Here is a 21726-nt window from a genome sequence, read left to right as displayed (position 1 = left end):
CATAAAGAAGACAGATAAAATATACTGATGCAGGCCATTATCATATTCATGAAACACATGGGGCACTGTGTGTGTGTGTGTGTGTGTGTGTGTGTGTGTGTGTGTGTGTCAGAAACATGAGCCCTACCCCTCTCATGAAGACATTAAGGGAGGCTGCTTATAGCCCGTATCATGTCCATTGGCCTTAAGTCCATGCATTAAAAGCACATTGATTTCTCATTTAAGTGTGTGTGCAGTGGGAGCCTGGTCCCTTCTGCTAAACAGCTGTGCCTCAGTAAAAGTATTGTTTGAGTATAAAAGAGGTAGATCTCCAAATAAAAGGTGAGACAAAGAAAAGAATAAATAAAATGATCGTAGCAAATAGCTAACAAATCAGCATCTGAGAATACAAAAAAGATGGGAATCATTTCCCTTCATTCAGCTCTCTTTCACTTTTGTCACACACACACACACACACACACACACACACACACACACAACTGCTACTACTGGAGATGCTGAGATGATATTAGAAATGTCGCTGTCTCAAAGAATTCCCGTCAGTCCATACCTCTATTGCTTTCTTTCTCACACTCCTCCTCTTTCTGTCCAGTCACACACACACACACACACACACACACACACACACACACACACACACACACCTACCTCACAGTCATGCCGTCTCGCTCTTTAGGTTTCTTCACTTTTTCACTGTCTGTCTGTCTATGACAATAACACACACTCATTTCCTCATACAGTCTCTGTCTGTGTGTGTGTGTGTGTGTGTGTGTGTGTGTGTGTAATGTGATGGCTCAGCTCTCTTCTGGTTCAGTTGATTGGATCTCTGTCCTGAGAGACATTATTGATAACAGTAAACCATAAACTCCTCACACAGAAATAGACAGATGTGTGCTTAAAGGGATATTTGCATTTTTGGATGGAACTATGTACCCATATGCTGTTGACTTTATTTTATATCTGTGAAACTCAAAAGAGTAACCTGACTGGACCAACAAAACATTTTAAATTTGTCACAGATAAGCTGTAAAATATGTTCACTAATGTAAGACCTTGTTGTTGACATGCGGTATTGAGCCTGGCTGCTGAACTAACATGAGCATACTCTGCTCTCTTATCAGCCAACTGAAGGTTGTTCAAGAGGAATGTCTGAGGTGGAGTTAGCACAGTTTGGGTTGGTAACAGTTGCCAGGCAACACTGCTTTAGTCTGTAATAGTTGCCAGGCAGCACAGCTTCAAGTTGGCAACGTCAGCTGTGTGTGTCTGGGTGTGTGTTTTTCTCATGCTCAGATCTCATTGGCTAAGACTTGAGTCAAAGTGTTAAATAAAACTGAAGTTATTTGGCTGGCCTTTGGCCGCAAACTCATGAAAGATGTGAGATCATGAAAGATCCCTAGAAGTTTCTAAAATTATATAATTCCCTTTCTATTTGTCTTACTATTACTTGTCTTTTTGATATACTTACAGTCTATTCTATTTCTCTCACATAACACTATGAATTATAGAGGAAGTTGACATGATTTTTCTTCTGCATGCATGTCTGCTCCCACGGCAACGCCATGGTGATGATAACTGCTTGTGATTTCTAAGTGGTTTTGGTCTAAGCTTGAGATTGATTTGAAGGTGAGGACTGGCATTTTAGACAATTCTCTCTTTTTTTCAGTTAAAAATGGTCCCAAGCAAAATCAAAGCAAGATCAACCACTGAGTAACACACACTGGTTTCTGAATGAATCGAGGGTTTTAAGCAAATCAGTGGAGAATGATTCAAGTCTTTTGATGCCACCTACTGGCGTAATGATAGCAGAACGAGGCACTGGAAAAACCACCGGATGATAGTCAGTCTTGAGCATAAGTTTTTTTTTTTTTAATTTATTTAGTTAAAAGTCCTTGGGTCACATTCCCCCTGTATTCGTGTAATTTTACTGTTGTAAATCTCAGTTTTATAGTTAAGTGTCACATGTGCAAAGCTGGTGACAGAGCTCTTCTCACCGCTTTTGATTTATATGTACTTCCTTGACAAATCAATAATTCTGCCCCATTCCTTCTTTCTCTTTAGTGTTTTGTCTCTGTGTGTGGGTGTAAGTCTTTGTGTGTTACATTACTGCTTTGGCAATGTCTGATAAGATGAAACTAATCAACCAGTTAATTTATTCAATAAATCAGTCAGCAGGAGCTTTGACTTGGATGTGTAGTTAGCTAATTATAATTATAAGCACTACCTAGTGATTAGCTAATTATTATTTTTGTTGGAAAATATCCTGTTGATCTCGTGTGGTGTGCTAAACCGACTTTTTTCTGTACAGACTTGTCGAAAAACCGTTTTTGTGAAATCCCACCAGAAGTTTGTATGTTTGCGCCACTGGAGTCATTAAACCTCTACCACAACTGCATAAAGGTGGTCCCAGAGGCCATTATCAACCTACAGATGCTCACCTACCTGAACATCAGGTAACACCCACACTGTGATATCATACAGCTGTGATATAATTACATTAACATTATAATTTATCTGTTTTTAACACCACCTTTCGTTCTTTGAGCTAATAAAAATCATGCCTTTTCAATGAAACTGTGTTTAAATACATTGTGAAAAACAAGTGCAAAATAGCAAGAAGTGTTTAGTGGAAAATACAGTAGAAACATGAATATCGTGAAATATTAAAAGCAGTTTAGACTAACTGCTTTCTATTTGATATTTTTAACATTTAATTTATTCCTTCAATTAATTTTCAGAAGCATGTTTATCACGTTGTTTAAACAATATTACTTATTTATTTAAGCATGCATTAAAGTGACCAATAAATACTTCGTATAGCATTACAAAAGATTTAAAATGTTAAGTAGCACAGCTGTTTTTAGAAGACCGGGGTAACAGCTGCTGATGATACAGATACATTTTACAGATATTTGTGATCCAACAAATACAGACTTGAGCGTCAGAGACACAAAAATATATTGATTGAAACCTTTACATTGTATTTACCATCATCCAGCAACTGTAAGGGGTGTAACTGATTACCATTTTTTTGTGGGTTCTGTGATTACAGAAAGCAATAGAGGTTGAAATGTGTATTTATTGAATCCAATTCTTGTGTTTTCAGTCGAAATCAACTGTCCGTTCTCCCCAAGTTTCTCTTTAATCTTCCTCTGAAAGTGCTGGTGGTCAGCAACAATAAACTCCTATCCATTCCTGAGGAGATCGGAAAGGCCAAAGATGTTATGGAACTGGTCAGTGTTTGGAAATGCATGTGTGATTATTGTGTATAATAATGTCTGTGTTTCTGTTACGTTTATGTACACTATGTGTGTTTTCTCTGTTCAGGACATCAGCTGTAATGAGATTCAGGTGCTTCCTACACAAATGGGGAAACTTCTTGCATTACGTGAACTCAACATACGAAGAAACTGTCTACAAGTGTTACCAGATGGTATAGAAACACACTAGACATATATGTCAACAAACGCATAAAACTACAACATTTTCACTGGATATACATTACACTGACATTAACCACATTATGTCAATATTATGAGTTAGAAAGAATCTTCTGATTTCTGTCTTTGTTTTATTTCTCAGAGTTGTCCGATCTGCCATTGATTAGGTTGGATTTCTCCTGTAATAAAATCACAGAGATTCCCATATCTTACCTCAAACTTAAGCAGTTGCAGCACATCGTTCTTGACAACAACCCCATGCAGTCTCCTCCTGCCCAGGTGTGTCTGTGCTCATCTGTTACTGTACTTTTACTCACACTCTTTATGTTCATCACAGAGCTGAAGCTAAACATTATTCTTTGTGCTTTCTGTTGTTGTTTTTCTTTTCTGTTGGCGCCACCCAGTGGCTGACACAGTGAAATCCATAAATAATTAGATGTATTGATGCAATAATGATAATATGTACGTTTTGTTGTTCATCTCACCGAAGGTGCCACGTGAGCCAAGAATAACAAAAAAAGAAATGAAAGGCTGTGATTTAATAATAGAAATAAATGTGCTGTGGTTTCAGAGTGCCCAAAAAAAGGCTAAAAAGACTGATGATTTAATGTTTAAAAATGTACAAATGAATACTGAAATTTTTAATGTTACACATTTACTGTTTTCTGTGAAATATTAGTTGTATTATTTTTCTAAACGCATATTGTTTACAGTATAATATCATTATTACAACACAGTGCCTTGCAAAAGTATTCATAGCCCTTCATTTTCTCACATTTTATGTTGCTGCCTTATGTTAAACTGCTTTAAATGATTTAAATGATGATCAATCTACACTCAAGAGTTTTTTAACATCTTTGCCAATTTATTAATAATAAAAAACTAAAATGATTTAATTGTATAAGTATTCATACCTTTTATCTAGCTCAGGACCATTCATATTGCTTGCAGATGTGACTACACTTCAAATCATTTGAATGGTATGACTCTTAATGCAAATCAGAGAACTAAAACAAGCATCAAGGTCAAAAGGAACTGCCTGAAGAACCGATAAACATGGAGGAAGTTTGAAACATCCTCTTCCTAGATCTTGCCTTCTGGCCGAATTGAGCAATGTAGGGAGGTGGACTTTAAATACTATGGTGACCAAGAACCTGATGGTCTCTCTAGTTGAGCTAATCATGAACATATGTAGAGACAGAAGAAATCTACAGAAGGACAAACATCACGGCAACACTTGCCAGTCCTGTGGTGTGGCAAGACATGATTCTCTCCTCAGTTAGGACACATAAAAACACACCTGGAATTTGCAAAAAAACACCTAAAGGTCTAAGGCCTAAAGGTGTGTTTAACCTCAATTGTAAGCATCACGTTTAAAAGATCCCAGCTCTGAGCGTCACCTGCAGAGTGCTATCATAAAATTAAAGTACGCTGGTAGCATGGGGCTGTTTTTCAGCAGCAGGGTAGAAGGAACACTCAGTGCAGCAAAATATAGAGATAGCCTTAAAGGAAACCCATTACAGGGCATTCAGAAACTCAAACAGGCCAGAGGATTCACCTTGCAATAGGACACTGAACCGAAGCACACAGCAAGAGTGGCTTATAGACAATTCTGTGAATGTCCTCGAGTGGCCCAAACACAGCCTCAGCTTGAACCCAGTCAAATATTTCTGGGGAAACCGGAAAATGTGGATTAGCCCCTATCCACCCTGACAGAGCTTGAGAGTTGAAGAGGTGAGGAGAAGAATGGCAAGTAATTGGCAAATCGATGATGAGCAAAGCTTTTCGCATCAAACAAAAAAAAAAAAAAAAGAAAGACTTGAGACCGTAAACATGCTTCAGCTAAATATTTAGTTATACTTGGTGAATACTCGTGCAATGTACTTATTTCAGTTTTTATTTGTAATAAATTTACCAAGTTGTGACTATTCAAGTTTTTGCTTTGTCGGTATGGTGTATGGAGTGTAGAGTGATGTGGGGAAGAAAGTCATTTAAAGCAATTTACCTTAAGGCAGCAACATAACAAAATGTGAAAAAGAAATGTTTCTAGTTGTGTTTTTTTTTTTTTTGTATATTTCTACTTCTGTTTTATTTTTCACAATTATCACAATAATATTGCAATATATTATTGAATTGGTCAAAAACAACTTTTTATTCATATGATTCAGGCCTAATGGTTCTTTATAAAAAGTATTTTTATTTTTCATTTTCATTTATTTTTACTTCAAAGTTATTTTAAAGTTATTTTTACTTCATTTTCACTTTGTAGGTATGTCTATTTCCCATATATTTTTTTTAATCTTCTGTAGAAAATTAATCACCAAGCCAGATTGGCTAGTCCAATAAAATACAGACGTGCAGACGTGATGATGTACAGGACTATCTTGTTCAAGTCACAGTGTTATCAAAACACAAGGGTCTCATTGTGCAGATTTTATCTTGTCAGAGTGTGTTGTTCTTACGGTTAACTTGGATGGGGTTTTCCTTTGTCCTTTTTTTTTCCCTAAGCAATGACATAAAATATCTGTCAAGATGTTTGTTTCTTTAGGTTTTTTTTTGCTTAATAACAAAACGTAAGATCTTTTACTATGGCTCGTCTTGCTGCGACATGAAGATTTGGAGGACAGCCAGTTCTTCCTGTGACTGAAATTATCTACAGTATACCTAGTTTTCCTTGGAAATTTCTTGCCATTGCCCAGAGAGAGAGAGAGAGAGAGATTGAGAGAGAGAGAGAGAGAGAGAGAAAGTATGTGCATTTACAGGCAGAAACCACTCAAGTGGCTTCACTTATTTGAAGAAGACTGTTTTGTTTTGTTTTGTTTTTTTGGCTTCAACATGTTACATGAAGAAATAGAAATGTTATTTTTTTTATCTTTTCAATGTCTTTATTTTTAAAACCGGTTTCTGGGTGAAATGCCACAAAATTAGCATAAATATTTAAATGAAAATTGGCTTATTAAAGCATATGTATATGTGCAAGTTTATGCGTACATATGCACTCATTTTTAAAACTTGGAGTTTGTTTTTTTTAATGCTATTAAAAGCCTTATCTTTCCTTAAGCCTATCTATAAGCCTATATTAAGCCTATCTTTAAAAAAAATAAAATCCAAGAATATTATTACCATTTCAAATATCAGTTTTCTATTATTAATACATTTTAGAATGTCATTTATTTCTGTAATGGCAAAGCTGAATTTTCAACAGCCTCCAGTTTCACATGACCCTTTTGAAATCTAATGTTCTGATTTGATGCTTACAGTAAGAAAAAAAACATTGTTTTTTCTTAACAATGTTGAAAATGTTTGTGCTGCTTTATATTAATGTGGAAAGCATTTATTTGAAATAGAACTCTCTTAAGATTTCTTTATCATCACTTTGGATCAAGTTAATGCGAGGCTGTTCTGTGTTGTCCCATCTTGTCAGTTTTTAGGTTAATTTACTTCTTTTCTTTCAGATCTGCCTAAAGGGAAAGATCCACATCTTTAAGTATTTAAACCTGCAGGCATGTCGCCTGGATAAAAAACCAGACACGCTTGACTTGCCTTCTCTTGGAAAACGCTGCTTGCCTCAGCAGCTGACAGACAGGTACCTACAGCTGTGCCTTCCATCCACATGTCTGTGGCACTTTAATAAGCACACTTATATTATGAATCATATTGTCGGCATTTGTTTAGGTGATTGAGTATTTTCTGCTGATTCACATGGAACTCTTGTATACAACAGTTACTTACATTAGAGTGAGTCATAGAGAACTATTAATTTAACTGATTTGTTCAAAAGCACTGATTCATTCAGTGACTTACACACTTTCCTTGTGGCTGAATCATTGAATTATTCATTTAATATGATTTATTGAGAAACACTGACTAATTCAGGAATGAAACACCACTGCTGCACGCTGCTTAAATTCGGATGGCAAGACTGCTATGACACTGGTTGAAGCTATTTCTGTTGGAATAAAAATGTACAAACTTTGATTAAAATATTAATAATAGTAGCATATTAACGTTAATTGAATTAAGTTACTTAAAATCTATGTGTGAATGCAAAATGGGTCTGCTTCCTTTTTTTATTTACATTTTAACACAGGAATTGACCTCAATCCTTCGGCATCTTTATTTAGGGTTTTTAGAAAATGTTAAAACTGACATTTTAGAGATGGATAATATAGCACTTACATTGAACATTATTGGCTAGACAACATACACTATTTATTCTATTTTGAGTCATAATAAAATAATTTTTTCCCAAAAACAAGATTCCCAATTTTACATTGTTTTAAAGGGATGTGTTCTTTTCAAAATGTATTATTTTTTTTAGTTTCAGTGCTGTCAAATGATTAATCTCGATTTAAATGGCATCCAAAATAAAACTTTGGTTTACCTAATATATTTATGTGTGTTCTGCGCACTTTTATTACGCATATGTAAATACTACATATTTTGAAAATGTTTGCATGTATTAAAATGTTTATATTCTATCCATATAATTTTTTAAAATGGATATGTAAACATTTTCTTAAATATGCACATGTATGTGTGTGTATATTTATATATACATGATAAATATGCACAGTATACATGCACATATATTAGGTAAATAAAAACTTTTATGTTTGATGCCCACAATTAATTGTTTACCAGCTCTACTTATTTTATTTAGATAAAATGTGTGCATATTCTGCCGTGTTTGTATCTTCCCATGTATGTATGTATATTTATGCATATATTATTCTTGATTTTTTTTGTTTTCCGTTTTCTAATTCTGTACTTTTTTTGGATTAATACATAATTGCGTAAGAAAGTCACTTCACTCAAAATTGGGTCTTCTTGACACTCCTTGATTTAGTTTTTTTTCCCTTCGCTAACGTATTTGCATAATCACCTGTTATATAAAAGTTTTGACTCTTCCAGGTGAGATTGCTTCATTTCAGTTGTGTGACTCGTTTGTTTACATGTATATATGCTTGTTCGTTTAGTATGGAAGATTTCTATCCCAGTAAAAACCATGGCCCTGACTCAGGTATTGGCAGTGACAATGGTGACAAAAGACTGTCGACCACAGAGGTAAACACACATATGGACATTAGTCATACGCACTCAAACGGGCTGTTTTTCACTTGATACAATGGGAGAAAAAATGTTTTGACAGTTGTACCAGGCAACCTAACAATAAATGTGGATTGTGGTGGACTAAGCTTATAATTAGGTGGGGTCAGGTAAACTTCTGGAGCCAAGCGTGACCTGAATGTAAGGATAATTGATGAGTTTTATTATGTGGGAGTAACACAAGTAGCAATTTGCCGGAAGGTGTCTCCCACTAAATGTGTTTGTTTATTTTCTTGTCTTTTTTTTTTTTCTCTCTCTCTCCTGCTCCGTGTCTCTTGTTTCTCAGCCATCCGATGATGACACCATGAGTCTCCACTCTCAAGTATCTGAGACGGCGCGGGCAGACGCACACATACTTCTCACAAAGCTGGACTCAAACAAAGGTGCTCTTTCAGCATTAGTAATAATATAGCTATGTTGTATTAGTCATATGAATATTGACTAAGCGCTACTCACAGTTTAACTGGAAGATGTAAAAATCTTACCTCTTCTTACCCAGGCCAAGTACAAATACATCGTGATAAGGAGTTGACATGATAGTAATGTATTTAGACAGTCATGTATAAATTGCAACCACTGGCCCATTCACTCACTTTTCATGTTAACCAAAATAAGCATTGATACATATCTTACAGGCCACAATTGTTGAACAGCAATGTGTGTTTAAGATCAGTTAAATTACTTATTAATTAACTCACTTCCAAAAATCTATTTAATTTAAGATTGACAAAGGTGAATCACAATCAAAACATACTCATATGCAAATCACATGCCCAAGTAACCTCACAACAATAACTAATAAATGTTCTTTGTGTTTGAAGAGGGGAAATGTCTAATTGGTAAATATAACGTAATTTTACAAAACGAAAGTGTCACACCTTAGTTTTTTCATCTCGATTATGTGCAGATCAGGACCCATATGACTTTATTGACCCAAACCCAGATGAAGAGGCCATTCTGTCTGAGGGAGATCTACAGCACAACGCACCCTATGTGTCATGCATAAAGGTACTGTATGCGTAAACCTTCACATGAACCCATTTGCACATGTGCCATTAATCCTTACATGTCATCACACACCTGACTATGTGTATACATAAATGCACTCACTAAACCGCAGACTGTGAAAGAGCTTCCTCTCTTTTGTCCTCAGGAGCTGGAGCGGGTTCTGAAAACGCACCAAAGCAAAGACAAAGAGAATTGGAAAGAGGAGTCAGGGTAAGTCCCCTTGGTGTTTTGTAGGAGATTTTTTGCAGCTAACATTCCCATATTTGTAGTTCAAAGACAATTTCCCGCACAAGTTTTAGCTTCCATTATCACAAATAGTGCCTGAAACACTTCCGTCTATAAAAACATACTTTACCAGAAATTTCTCTTCTCTGAACTTAAGTGCTTGTTTTCATGGTCAATTACCTCCTGTTCAGTTCTGCTCATGAATAACGACCCTCAGAGTCTCCAGATGTCATTCCCACAACAGCCCCTATATTTCCATGGAAGCCCAGGCAGAAGAGATTTTTAATTGGTGCAACATGCTCTCTTAATCGCATTATGCACACATTATTTATTTAAATGAAAAAGTCCATTGTACAATATCGGAGATGCTTTTTTTTCAGGATTCTTTAATGAATGAAAATTTCATGAGAGCAGCATTAGAAAAAAGTCTTCACTGTCACTTTTGGCTTAGTTTAAGTTATGGCTTTAGTTAATGTTAAATTTCTTTTTAAAACTTCAAGCATTTGAAAGGTAGTGTGTAAAAATAAATAACATTCTAACACGGTACAATAGATATTATGGTTGCACGCTAATGATTAAAGATCCAAGCTCCTGGTAAAAAGTAAAAAATGCATTGATTTAGGAAAATATTTAAACTTTCTGCTCACAAAAAAGTTCACATTCATGTATTTTATATTGGCAATGTGTTCCAAAAAAGCAGCTGTGTAGTGCTCTTAAACATTTTGGGTGCATTTAGGACGTAGGACAGTGGAATGAACTACATAGTGAGAAGATGAGATAGAGATGCTATTTTTAAAAGTTACAGTTCAAATTTGCAAACTGTGACACACATAAGACACAAATATGTCCCTTTAGTGCATTAAAAAGAACATTGGAAAATCGATGGAATGTAGAAATTAATTCTTTGAAGTCGCTTATACAAACAAAAGTTAAAATGTCTTTTTGGATTGCAGTGTGTTTATATGTTTTTGACCTCTAAAATATTCAGTCCTGCGGTTCATCACAGAAAGGAAGGGAGGGGAAAACGAAAGGCATGCGTGTTTTGTCAAAGCAAGTGACTCATTTTTCCCCTTTTTTATTATTATTTTTTTTTCGATTACTTAGAATAGGTGTGGCAAATTTTTCATGGATTGCATCACCATGTCTTTCATAGCCAACAAACCACTACTGTCTCTTGTGATTATGCAATGTTTTGTAACAAGGCATGGTATTGTAATCAGAGTTTTGGGTTCTCAAACTTATTATAACATCAGTTTTGATGCTTTGCAATCAATTCTGAAACAGGGCCTTGTGATATTTGATAGCGTCCATACTCAGTGAGCTGTTTTCCTTATGTGGTTTGTCTCCAGAATGTCTCGGTTACATATGTAACCCTCGTTCCCTGATGGAGGGAACAGAGATGTTTTGTCGTGACGACAGACTGGGGTCTGGAGCCCTTATTAGCTCGGATAAGAGAAAACGCCAATGAAATTTGGTAATTGGTTAACTAATCCTGAGCCCCTCCCCATCACTCGGGTATAAATAGGCTACAGGTGTAACCACTCATCAGATTTGCTGAGGAGCCGAAACCGAGTCTTAGCTCTCAGCGATGGTTCGAGGTTGTGGCAAGGGGACATAACGTCTCCATTCCCTCCATCTGTCTGTCAGTCACTACAAGTTATGTCGTGATGACAGACTGGGGTCCAATGGAAAACGCCACAACCTGAACTCGTTACTACCTGACATGTGGAAACTAGTAAGTACTGAGAACAGAAGGGGGCAGTAAGCATACGACTTATCGCTGTGGCAGGTCCTATCCCAGGACGGAGAGAAACGTACTGGCAGCAGAGACAGACACCATGCGCCAGGACACCATGCGCCAGGACACCATGCGCCAGGACACCATGCGCCAGGGCACCATGCGCCATGCGCCAGGGCACCATGTGCCATGGCACCATGCGCCATGCCCATCTTGGGACTCGGGTGTGTATCCAATGCTGAAGTGGTCTCATATGAAGCAAACCGAGCGGCATGACTGCATGAATAAGCTGAGCGTGACTGAGCTACAATAAGCTAGTCGTCGAGATAACTGAGGAGTCTGACACCCACTTCCCATAAGGGGGCAAGAGCACCCTCCGCGACTTTGGTAAAGACCCGCAGAGACAGGGAGAACCTAAAGGGGAGGACTTTGTACAGCTCGACATTCGAACGCAAACCTAAGAAACGGTCTGTGGCGTGGAAGGTTGGAGACATGAAAATATGAATCTTTCAGGTTGATTGCTGCAAGCCAATCCTGATGTTGTGTGCATTTGACGATGCATTTCTGAATAAAGCATTCTGAACGGAAGCTTGTGCAGGACCCAATTCAAATCTAGGATTGGTCAAAGGCCACCAGCTTTCTTGGGTACAATGAAGTAGGGGCTGTAAAACCCTGCCTTCATCTCGGTTGGAGGGACTGGCTCGATTACATTCTTTGCCAGAGGACAGCAATCTCCTCTCGCAAGACAGGAGCACTCTGGGCAGCCACAGAAGTTTCTAAAACGCCACGGAACCTGGGAGGATGCCGGGCGAATTGGATTGCATAGCTGAAATGAATCGTCCAGATAAGCCAGCATGAGGGATTGGGTAGTGTTAACCACACAACCAAACTCTCCACGAGTGGCACCATCAGAGTCATTGGCGTACCAAGGGGTGTGCAGCGGGGAACAGTCGTAGGGGACAGCCCGTTTGGGCTGGAACACCACAGACTGTTTGAATGCCTTATTGTGCTGGCTGGAGATACGTGTAGAAGCACAGTGCCCCTTGGGTCTGTGGCAGAACAGCAGGAAAATTAAACAGAAGGTTTTCTGCCTGGAGTGGAGGAAAGGAGTGGTGTCATGTTCACCATATCCTGAAGAGCAACTCTTTGCCTCTCCGGGCCATCCGTCTCAGGGTCTCTTCGTCATCTTTCTGGAGAACTTGGAAGCTACCTGAGACAGAGACCTGCATGGTGCTCTACTCGACGAAGTAGAAAAAGAAATTGCTCTTTTGGTGAGATACCCAGGGGAATTACTGAACTCAGGAATACAGCTGATCGTGTCGTCGAACAGCTTCTGTTTTCAGCTTCTCCCTGTTTGTAGCACTTCAGGGCTGGTAGTCATGCAAACTGTCGGAAACAAAATCTGATGAGTGGTTACTCCTGTAGCCTATTTATACCCACGTGACAGGGAGGGGCTCAGGATTAGTTAATCACTTGCCAAATTTCATTGGTGTTTTCTCTTATCAGAGCTAATAAGGGCTCCAAGACCCCTGTCTGTTGTCACAACATGACTGAGAGACAGAGAACTGAGGTGACTGTAACAGCTGAACCTATATACTTGTGTTGACTTGTAAATGTACATTCCTGGTATAGACTGCAATTTCTTAAACTTGTCTCTGTGGACAAGGGCTCAAAATAGTCCAACAATAAAAAAAAAAATCAATGCAGCAGAGAGAATATATGTCATTCCTGCACACAGAAAGTGACTTTCATGTTCTTTTGAACCTTTACATTACAGTCATGGTAAATGGACTCATACGCCATTCTGGGTTAGTGCTTTAAAAAAATCTAAATAGGCATTAAAATAAAAATGTAGGGAGAAACGTTTCCCAAAAAAATTGTATGCTTTTCTGAGTCATAGACTTTGAAGAATACACATACATAAAAACAGTATGCGACTCTTTGGCAGCTGCATCTATAGGCTTCTCATGATTCACAATTTGAACGTTCCATGTGTAAACTTGTTTTGGCACCAGTTCACTGAAGAATCCTTGATGTGGCAGTAGCAGGACTGTGACAGTGCCAATAGAGAGTTTTGTCTATGAATAATTGTTTTGATATTTTACCACAATTGATACACTAATGTCCTTTCATTGACATAAGTCATACTTTATGTGTTTTACTTTACATTCTTGTTCCAAGTTTTAACAGAAGTAGGATCACATTAACAGAAAGTTACCTTGCATTGAATTAAGCACTCAATGGAAAAAAAACAGTTCCTATCCTTTTTTGTCCAGTGCCACAAGCTTCCTCCACCCTTGTGTTGTGTTCAAATGTAGATTTATCTAAACACCATTGCCTGTAAAACACCGTCGCTATTCCAGATTGTAGGATGATCCGCAACTTCTCCGGTAAATCCAATATTATGGAAAGACCCCAGATTCCTATTAAGATGGGTGGAGCCTTTTTTTTTTTTTTTTTTTTTTTTTTTTTTTTTGAATTTGGCGAGTCACAATAAATGTGGAGCTTTACATTGTAGTCGACTTAAGTCATTTATGGTTTCCAGAGAATTTCCTGATTGTATCCGAATGTCGAAAACAAACAAGCACTTGAATCATCAGGTAAATTCCCAGTAGTTAGTAGCCATTTCTTCCAATTATTCGGTGTTCCTGTAGCTTGAGTGGGTGTACGAGTACGTTAGGTTTGTGTGTGAGAAGAATTCCTTGTATGGTAAAAAAAAGGGGTGGAGACAAACTGTTTTAGTTTTTTTTGCGCGCGTGTGTGTGTGTGTGGACAGATTCCCAGTCAGTAAATTTCTTTCCCCTAAAGTTTTTATTTTCTTTATTAGTTTACAAAATTAATAAGACTTTTTGTAAAACTCTTAAACTCTAAAATCATTTACATCCTTCCTCAAAATGGTTCCACTACCACAAACTTGCTGCAAAATGCTTTGATTTCCTTTCAACATTTCTTCTTGGAGAGCAGATACCACTTGAAATTATGTTCAAAACAGTTAGCATAGAGGTGAATGGAAATCTGTTATGAGGAACAGATTTTCAAGTTGTATTCAATTTGTATTTTAAAGAAAATCTGGCCAAAAGTTGTGTAATATGTTGCAGCACCTTGAATTTTTGCACATTTCATTGAAATGAGATGTGTTTTTGATGTGAACTCCCCCATTCTAATCATCGTGCCCAACTATTCAAGTAATCACAGTAAAAACAAATCTTGTCATACAAGGACCAGAACTGTGTGCTTTCAGCTGTTTTGCATTCAACATTTTGCATTTCATTACAACCTTTGGAGCAGCTATTGAAAAGATTATTTGCACCATCTAAAGTGCCAATTTTTATAGCTCTTGTGTGTGATTTTTGCTCAGAGGCTTCATTATGGTCCTGTACCATCATTCACTTCCTGTATCATGCTAAAATATTTGTACCTGAATGCAGAATCTACAGGAGGAATTGGTAAAACTGATTAACAAATAAATTGAACAAATGAATGCATGCATTCATAGCCACATTAATTGTTGTGATGTTTCTAAACAATGTTCTTTCATGAATTGCTTTAACTTCACATGGACAGACAGTCACTGATGTCTGAAATACTATAATAGCAGTTTTGCAAGTAACGCAATATAAGAATTAGGAAGCAACATACTTTCATCTCTATTATTTTTTGTCTCTCTCTTTCTTGTCCACTTAAGATCTGAGAAAGAGCAGTTAGCTGAAGAAGATGAGGATGACTTAAAGGAAGTGTTGGATCTAAGGAAGATCGCAGTACAACTTCTACAACAAGAGCAACAGAACAGGTGATCTTTCAAGAGAAATCACACACGGTCATGCAACCTTCAGAGCCCATCAAACATATACACAGTATTTCCATCAGATTCCCTGCCGCTTCTTATTAGGGTGTAATATTAGGGCTGTCAATCAAAAAAATATATTGATGAAATAAATAGTAAAAAAATGAGTATCTAATGAACACCCAAATACGTGCTTAGCAAATCTTTGAATTCACTATATGCAATAAAGATTGGTTTATACAGCAGGGCTGTTCTGGAATGGATATTTGAGTTACTCTACATTGATTACATAGAGGAAAATGATATACTTTTTATAATATACTAGTTTACAGAATATTGGTTTTACATGGGTTTTATCTGTGACAAAAATTATTTTGAAAATATTTCACTCTTGTGCATCATTTTGAATTAAATTAAAGAAATGTATAAGCATTAAAGCTCAGTTCAAGCAAATGAATTAATATGTATACATACAGACCTCAGAGGTGGATATCACTATGCTGTGAGTTTCTATCTCTGTTGAAATGAGATGGGTTTGATGAGGTTGTGAGTAAACGGTAAACAATTTAAATTTTAAGGTTAATTTTCATATCCTAGTATCTAGTATTGTAATTTTGTATACTTTAGTAATTTCACAATGAATTGAACTGTATTAACACAGTAAATTGACAGCCCTATATTATATAAATATGTCTTTTATATACATTACTTCTCTCCCCTGTACTCACTCTCTTTCTTTCTTTTGGGCATTATACTGATACCTCAGCTGATTATTCTCTCTTTCATTTTAAGTTGTTCCGTCTATAAGAGATTTTGAAATGAATGCACGTTTTGTTTTCAGATATGCACATCCATGCCGTCTGTTGCCTCTGAATGAGAGGATGGCTGTCTTGTTTTGAAGTAATAGAATCGGACCATCTCTGCTTACTAACAAATGAATCACCATATTCCTCCTCCTCTTTCTCCTTTCATTTCTTTCTCCATCACTTTCTGCATCTCCACCTAATGCCGGGATCTGATTGGTGCACACATGACATTTGACTCTCAGGAGGCGATCCCTAATTTGTAGGGCAGAGAGTCTAATACACCGTAGAAGAGCCGCGGGGAGAGCTCACAGGTAGAAGGAGAGATGTGTGTGATTTTATATGTGCGTGTTTTTCTCAAACAATGGATGTGTGTCATTAAAAGAAAGCTTATATAACACCCATCTGGTCATGTACGTGTTGTGTATCAGCAAGTATGTGCATGTCCAGGTTTAATGATGTCAAAAAAGTCAAGTGTACTTTCTTAGTGTGCTGCATGCTGGAAACTAATTAGAAATATTTTTCGCATGTCTTTTTGGCCAATTTGTAGATGCGTAAATGGACTCCTTTCTTTTGAATTTGTTTTGGTTCATTTCACATTTAAAAAAAACTATGCTTTTTGAAAGATTGTTTTGAATACTAAGCCAGGTTGCTTAACAGGTCATTGTGTACACATCAGGGCTTCAGAATGCTCAGAAGTGAATATAGCCTAGCAAATCGCTGCACACAACTTCAATTTGTTCTTCAAATCCCAAGTTTGCACTTACTGTATGCAAGCTCTATAATGTTTCATACTGAAAAAAACAATCTAACATTTTAGACTGAGGTGCATTCCCAAAAATCTTTCTTTTACCTGTTTTTTTTTTCTCACCTGTTGATATGGTTTCAGAGTTTTTTGTTTTGCACCATTGATGCATGTCACACAGAGATTTATAGCTCATTTCCACCGAACGGTATGGCACGGTACAGTAGAGTACGGTACAATTCAGAACGGGACAACCTGTTTTCACTGCTAGCAGTACCCTTATTTGATAGGAGTGGGGTAATGCCGAAAAGTAGCCATTGACAAAGCGTGACAATAAGCAACACTTTTTTTGTGTGTTTGTGCACGCTGATTAATAAGCCCAATAATAAGCCCAACACCCAACAGCAGAGCAGACTGAGCGAAGAAAAAGCTTTATCCCGTAAAAGCGGCAATTCTAGCCAATTTCTGCAGTGAGATTAGCCACCTTTTTGGTACCCTTCACTGTGATGGGTACCAAAAAAGTGATACAGTACGGTTCATTTTTTTGGTAACATTCACAACCTCTGATTACGAAAACAGACATAATTGTTTACAGAACTGTACCGAACCATACCTCGGTAGAAATGAGCCATAATTTAAAGACTTAATGGATTTTCTGATCTTTTAGGTTCCTCAGCCACTCAGGGAGTAGCACCAAACAAAGAACCCCATCTCAGACTGTTAGAAGGTATTATGATGCACACAAAAACATCTCCTTGCACATTCTTATAACAGTCTACTTTAATTATAAACATTAGTTATGGTTTTCCTAACAGATAATTGCTCTAGCACTTCAGATATTTTTAAAATTTTACAATAAGCATTTAATAGTGTTAGACATTAAAAGGGTCCTAAAAGGGAATCAACCACAAGAAAAATATTTTGCAAATTGCAGGTACACAGTTTTTATCCCTGATTTTTACAGTTTTGTGACAATAAGCAAAACTGTGCTATATACAGGGTTTTATAAATACTGAAATCCTCAAGTCCCAAAACTGAACTCGTTAGTTTGCCCATGTCCTATTGGAGAATATTTGATTCCCCAGGTCTCCAGATTAGCACTTATATAAATATTTGTCAAGCATTTCACAGTTTTGTGAAAATCGCAACAAATTCCTGAAATCTGAGTCACATGCTTATCGAAGTGTGACCCTTGCGCAGTGCGTGCTATCAAAAATGTTGATGTCTTGCTGATGCCCGTGAGCTATTTGTCGTCAATTCACAGTAATAACGTGTGAAATGTTTTTTGAATGGAAAGGTCATCTGCGAAGACGTACTCGGCAAGGGAGAGTTCAGGTGGAGGAGTCATAGTAGAACTAAAACAGAAAAACAGCAAGCAACCACCTCCTTCATATTCTTCTTTTTTATTTGTCATCGCAAATCAGTGTTCGGACAACTTTTAACAAGTTACTTTGTACAGCATTTTTAAATATTGTGCTAATCAATTCTGTTCATTTTAATGTGTACGTACAGACCATTCAATATTCATAAAAACAAACTATAACATAGGTATCCATAATACAGAGTAATATAGTTTTACCAAACAAACTTTTGCATTAAAGCATTTGCACCTTTGTTGTAAATGGCGAGCAATTTTTGTGTGGTAAATGTTTAGGAATTTAATTAATGAGATATCTTTATTGATTTTATAAACACCCTTTTTTAATTAAATAAAAGATAGGGAGGAGATGACAGGGTGGAGAATGTTTATACTTTGACAGGTGAACACGTAGAGACAGGTATCTACTTTATACCCTTGAAATAATTCTGTATACTGTATAAACTTGAAAAAATCCCCCAAACTTGTATAGCAATATTGTGTGTGTGTGTGTCATCTTCTGTCATCTTGTAACTACAATTTAGATGTGATCCTTGGTGTTATAAGATTTTTGGTTTTATTCAACCATGACCTATCAAATCGACAAACACTAAACGGAGCTCACAGATGCTCAGCGATAGCCAGCACTGGTTCAGATACACACAGAACCAGTGGACCCAATAATTATTATTGCTTATGCTAATGTTCCAAATTGTTTCTACAAAATAGCACATTTTGCAGTGCTGGTGCAACTAATCATTATCTAGCACTTTTTTCCAAACTCACATCACCTTCGGTCTAGAATTTGACCGTTGACTCATGAAGCTAATCAAGAAAAACATGTCTCACCAGCAAAACACTTTGTGTCATTTGTTCACATTTGTTCACGTTAGTTAATACATTACCTAACAATGAACAATACATTACTCTATTTATTAATTTTTGTTAATACTAGTTAAGGAAAATACAGTTGTTCACCCCTTATACGTGTTAGTTCACAGTGCATTAACTAACATTAACAAACAGACCTTTACAAATTTAAATAATACGTTAGTAAATGCTGAAATGAGCATATAACTAAGATTAATAAATGCTGTATTAATAAATACGTTTTTTCATTGTAAATGCTAAGATTAATAAATTAAGTATTGTTCATTCTTAGTTCATGTTAACTAATGTAAACTAATAAACCTTATTGTAAAGCTTTGCTAAAATTTTTATAATATAATATAATATTGAATAAATACAATGTACTTATTGTAGTCATATTGTATTGCAAAACATTTCTGCTTCTACTGAGGTGTTCCTTTGAAATTGAACTGTTTTCAACAACGAAAATAATAAGAAATGTGCCTTGAGCAGCAAATTAGAATATACAGAAGGATCGTGTGACACTGAAGACTGAAATAATGCATGTTGGGGCTTTGTGTGTAAATGTAGTTTCCGAGGGTTTTTCACTGTGAGTTTGATCACAATCATATCTTCGATGTGCCTTTCAATGTCTGCAGAAAGCAATCTCACTCTTGGTGTTACAGCTCCAGACATGCCCGTCACTGGCAAAAAAGCTATGCAACAGCGAACTTCATTAAGGTGAGGAAAGAGGGGTGAACATGGGAATCCCGGTACCTAATCACCGGGATTCCCATGTTCACCCCTCTTTCCCCAGATACTCGCCACTACAATTGGACAGTTACAAAATATTGCACTAGTCACTTTACATTGGACATTCACACAGCCACCACTTTACACTTTATATTTTATACTTTATTTTATTTTCTATTTTTATACTTGTACACTTCTTCTTTATATATATTTTTGTATTTATACATATATATATATATATATATATATATATATATATATATTTTGTTTTCCTATCCTGACGCTGGAAAAACATTTCACTGCACGTCGTACCATGTATGTATGTGTATGTGACAAATAAAATTTTAATTTAAGGTTAAGGTAGACCATTGGCCCATCAGAATTACGATTTGTCAGCTGTAGGTCTTCATGCATGAGCATTTGAACACAAGAAATAACACAGGGCCTTGTATCACTTTAATCCACAGTGAGATTATAAATCAAAAACACATCAGCCCTTATACACTTAAGCGTGCACCCACATGCCCATATCTGTACAAATAAGCACCAGTAAGTTTCTTAGTGAGGTCACCCGTAGGCCCTCATTTTATCTTTTGATGGTTCATGTTCGCATGTCTGTTTTTCGTTACAGTGCGTCACTAGATGAAGGAAGCAGCTCAGCCTCCGCCTTGAGTGGACAGGTACCAGTATATGTGTCATGTCCACACAATGTCATAAACATGCACACATCATATGCAGTAATGTCTCCCCTCATTTTGCCACACCTGGTAGGAACTTTACAGTGGAAATATGCTGTGAATAATCAATTATTGCAACGGCACTGATGGCAGACTTTTACTGTTCAAAACCTTTCTATTCTTTTAAACTTTAAACTATACTTTCATTCGTTTTGTGAGTGTGCTGACTGTTGTCTAATTCTAGACAACCAAAACCACATAAGGTCTGCACCCAGAAGTTTAATTTGCATCATAATTGTTTTAAACTCATGTGGCCTCATAATACTTGTGCCCTTGCGATGACATCTCCTTGATGACCTGTTCATTGATGGGAAAATAAACTTCCCTCCAGCAAACCTTGGATATACTTGGATATACAACAGGGAAGAAACTTTAGTGTTTGTCTGAAACAAACGCTACTTTAGTTCACCCCAAGAATCAAGAATGTATCATTTACTCACCCTCAGATTGTTCTGAACCTGTATGAAAAGATTTTCTTCAGTTAAAGATATTAGAAGCATGTGGGTGGGTGGAGATGTTTTACAGATTTCATCTGGGTCTGCTCTATCATTGTGTTGTGAATTCCATTTGATTCTCCCTCATTCTGTGTTTTTGTTTTTTGTGTGTGTGTATTTTTTTTTTTTAAAGGAGACTGATCTCACTGATGAAGATGCAGCTTTCTCTGAGGTCACTCTTCAGTTCATCACAGTCCTCATTCATTTTTATCCTTACAGTAAAGCTTCTAAAGTCCAATGTTTTAGGAGTATTTTTACTCAAAGCAGTTTTCACCTGCTCAGTCAATACTTAAACTTACACTGTTCAAACATTAGATTTTTTGGAAAGAAATGATTAAATCTATTTAGCAAAGATGCTTTAAATTTATTTTAAACTTTAATAATAATAGTATATAAGAGTAATGATTCTTCGGAGTGTCTCGCCTTATTGGCAGTGGCTAAGACGAAGGTTTGTTTTCAACTCCAGTGGCAAAGATGGTAAAATGTTTGTTTTACTCATTTTGATGTGATTGACCCGTGTTCAGATCACATCAGAAAGCATTTATTTAAATTTTTGTAGCATCCATTTAACATTTGAAATAAATAAAAAATGTACATTCAGTAAGTTATCTTACACTATTAAAACTATTTACACCTAGTGAAAATAACCACTGCCATGTTTCTGCATTACTGGCTGCATTACTCCAT

General features: G+C 36.6%; 1 protein-coding gene across 6 annotated transcripts in view; it reads left to right on the top strand.

The window, feature by feature from the left end:
• The window catches only part of lrch2 (leucine-rich repeats and calponin homology (CH) domain containing 2), a 44933-nt gene that overhangs the window by 10429 nt on the left and 12778 nt on the right, over positions 1–21726 (top strand). For 3 of the 6 annotated variants that reach the window (XR_006250976.1, XR_006250977.1, XM_043239033.1), the window contains exons 2-15: positions 2306–2450; positions 3104–3230; positions 3325–3430; positions 3580–3716; positions 6893–7023; positions 8417–8504; positions 8833–8929; positions 9454–9554; positions 9700–9764; positions 15203–15307; positions 16350–16418; positions 17517–17576; positions 20440–20488; positions 21173–21211. Coding sequence is in view for 4 of the 6 variants with exons in the window: in XM_043239033.1 (XP_043094968.1) it covers positions 2306–2450; positions 3104–3230; positions 3325–3430; positions 3580–3716; positions 6893–7023; positions 8417–8504; positions 8833–8929; positions 9454–9554; positions 9700–9764; positions 15203–15307; positions 16350–16418; positions 17517–17576; positions 20440–20488; positions 21173–21211 (1319 nt within the window). In the remaining 2 variants the exon portion in view is untranslated. The remainder of the gene's footprint in view (positions 1–2305; positions 2451–3103; positions 3231–3324; positions 3431–3579; positions 3717–6892; positions 7024–8416; positions 8505–8832; positions 8930–9453; positions 9555–9699; positions 9765–15202; positions 15308–16349; positions 16419–17516; positions 17577–20439; positions 20489–21172; positions 21212–21726) is intronic. The other 3 variants (XM_043239035.1, XM_043239034.1, XM_043239036.1) reach the window with 3 other exon arrangements.

Source organism: Puntigrus tetrazona, chromosome 5 (genome assembly GCF_018831695.1).
Source record: "Puntigrus tetrazona isolate hp1 chromosome 5, ASM1883169v1, whole genome shotgun sequence".
Classification (NCBI taxonomy): domain Eukaryota; kingdom Metazoa; phylum Chordata; class Actinopteri; order Cypriniformes; family Cyprinidae; genus Puntigrus; species Puntigrus tetrazona.
This window is presented reverse-complemented; position numbering and strand designations above follow the sequence as displayed.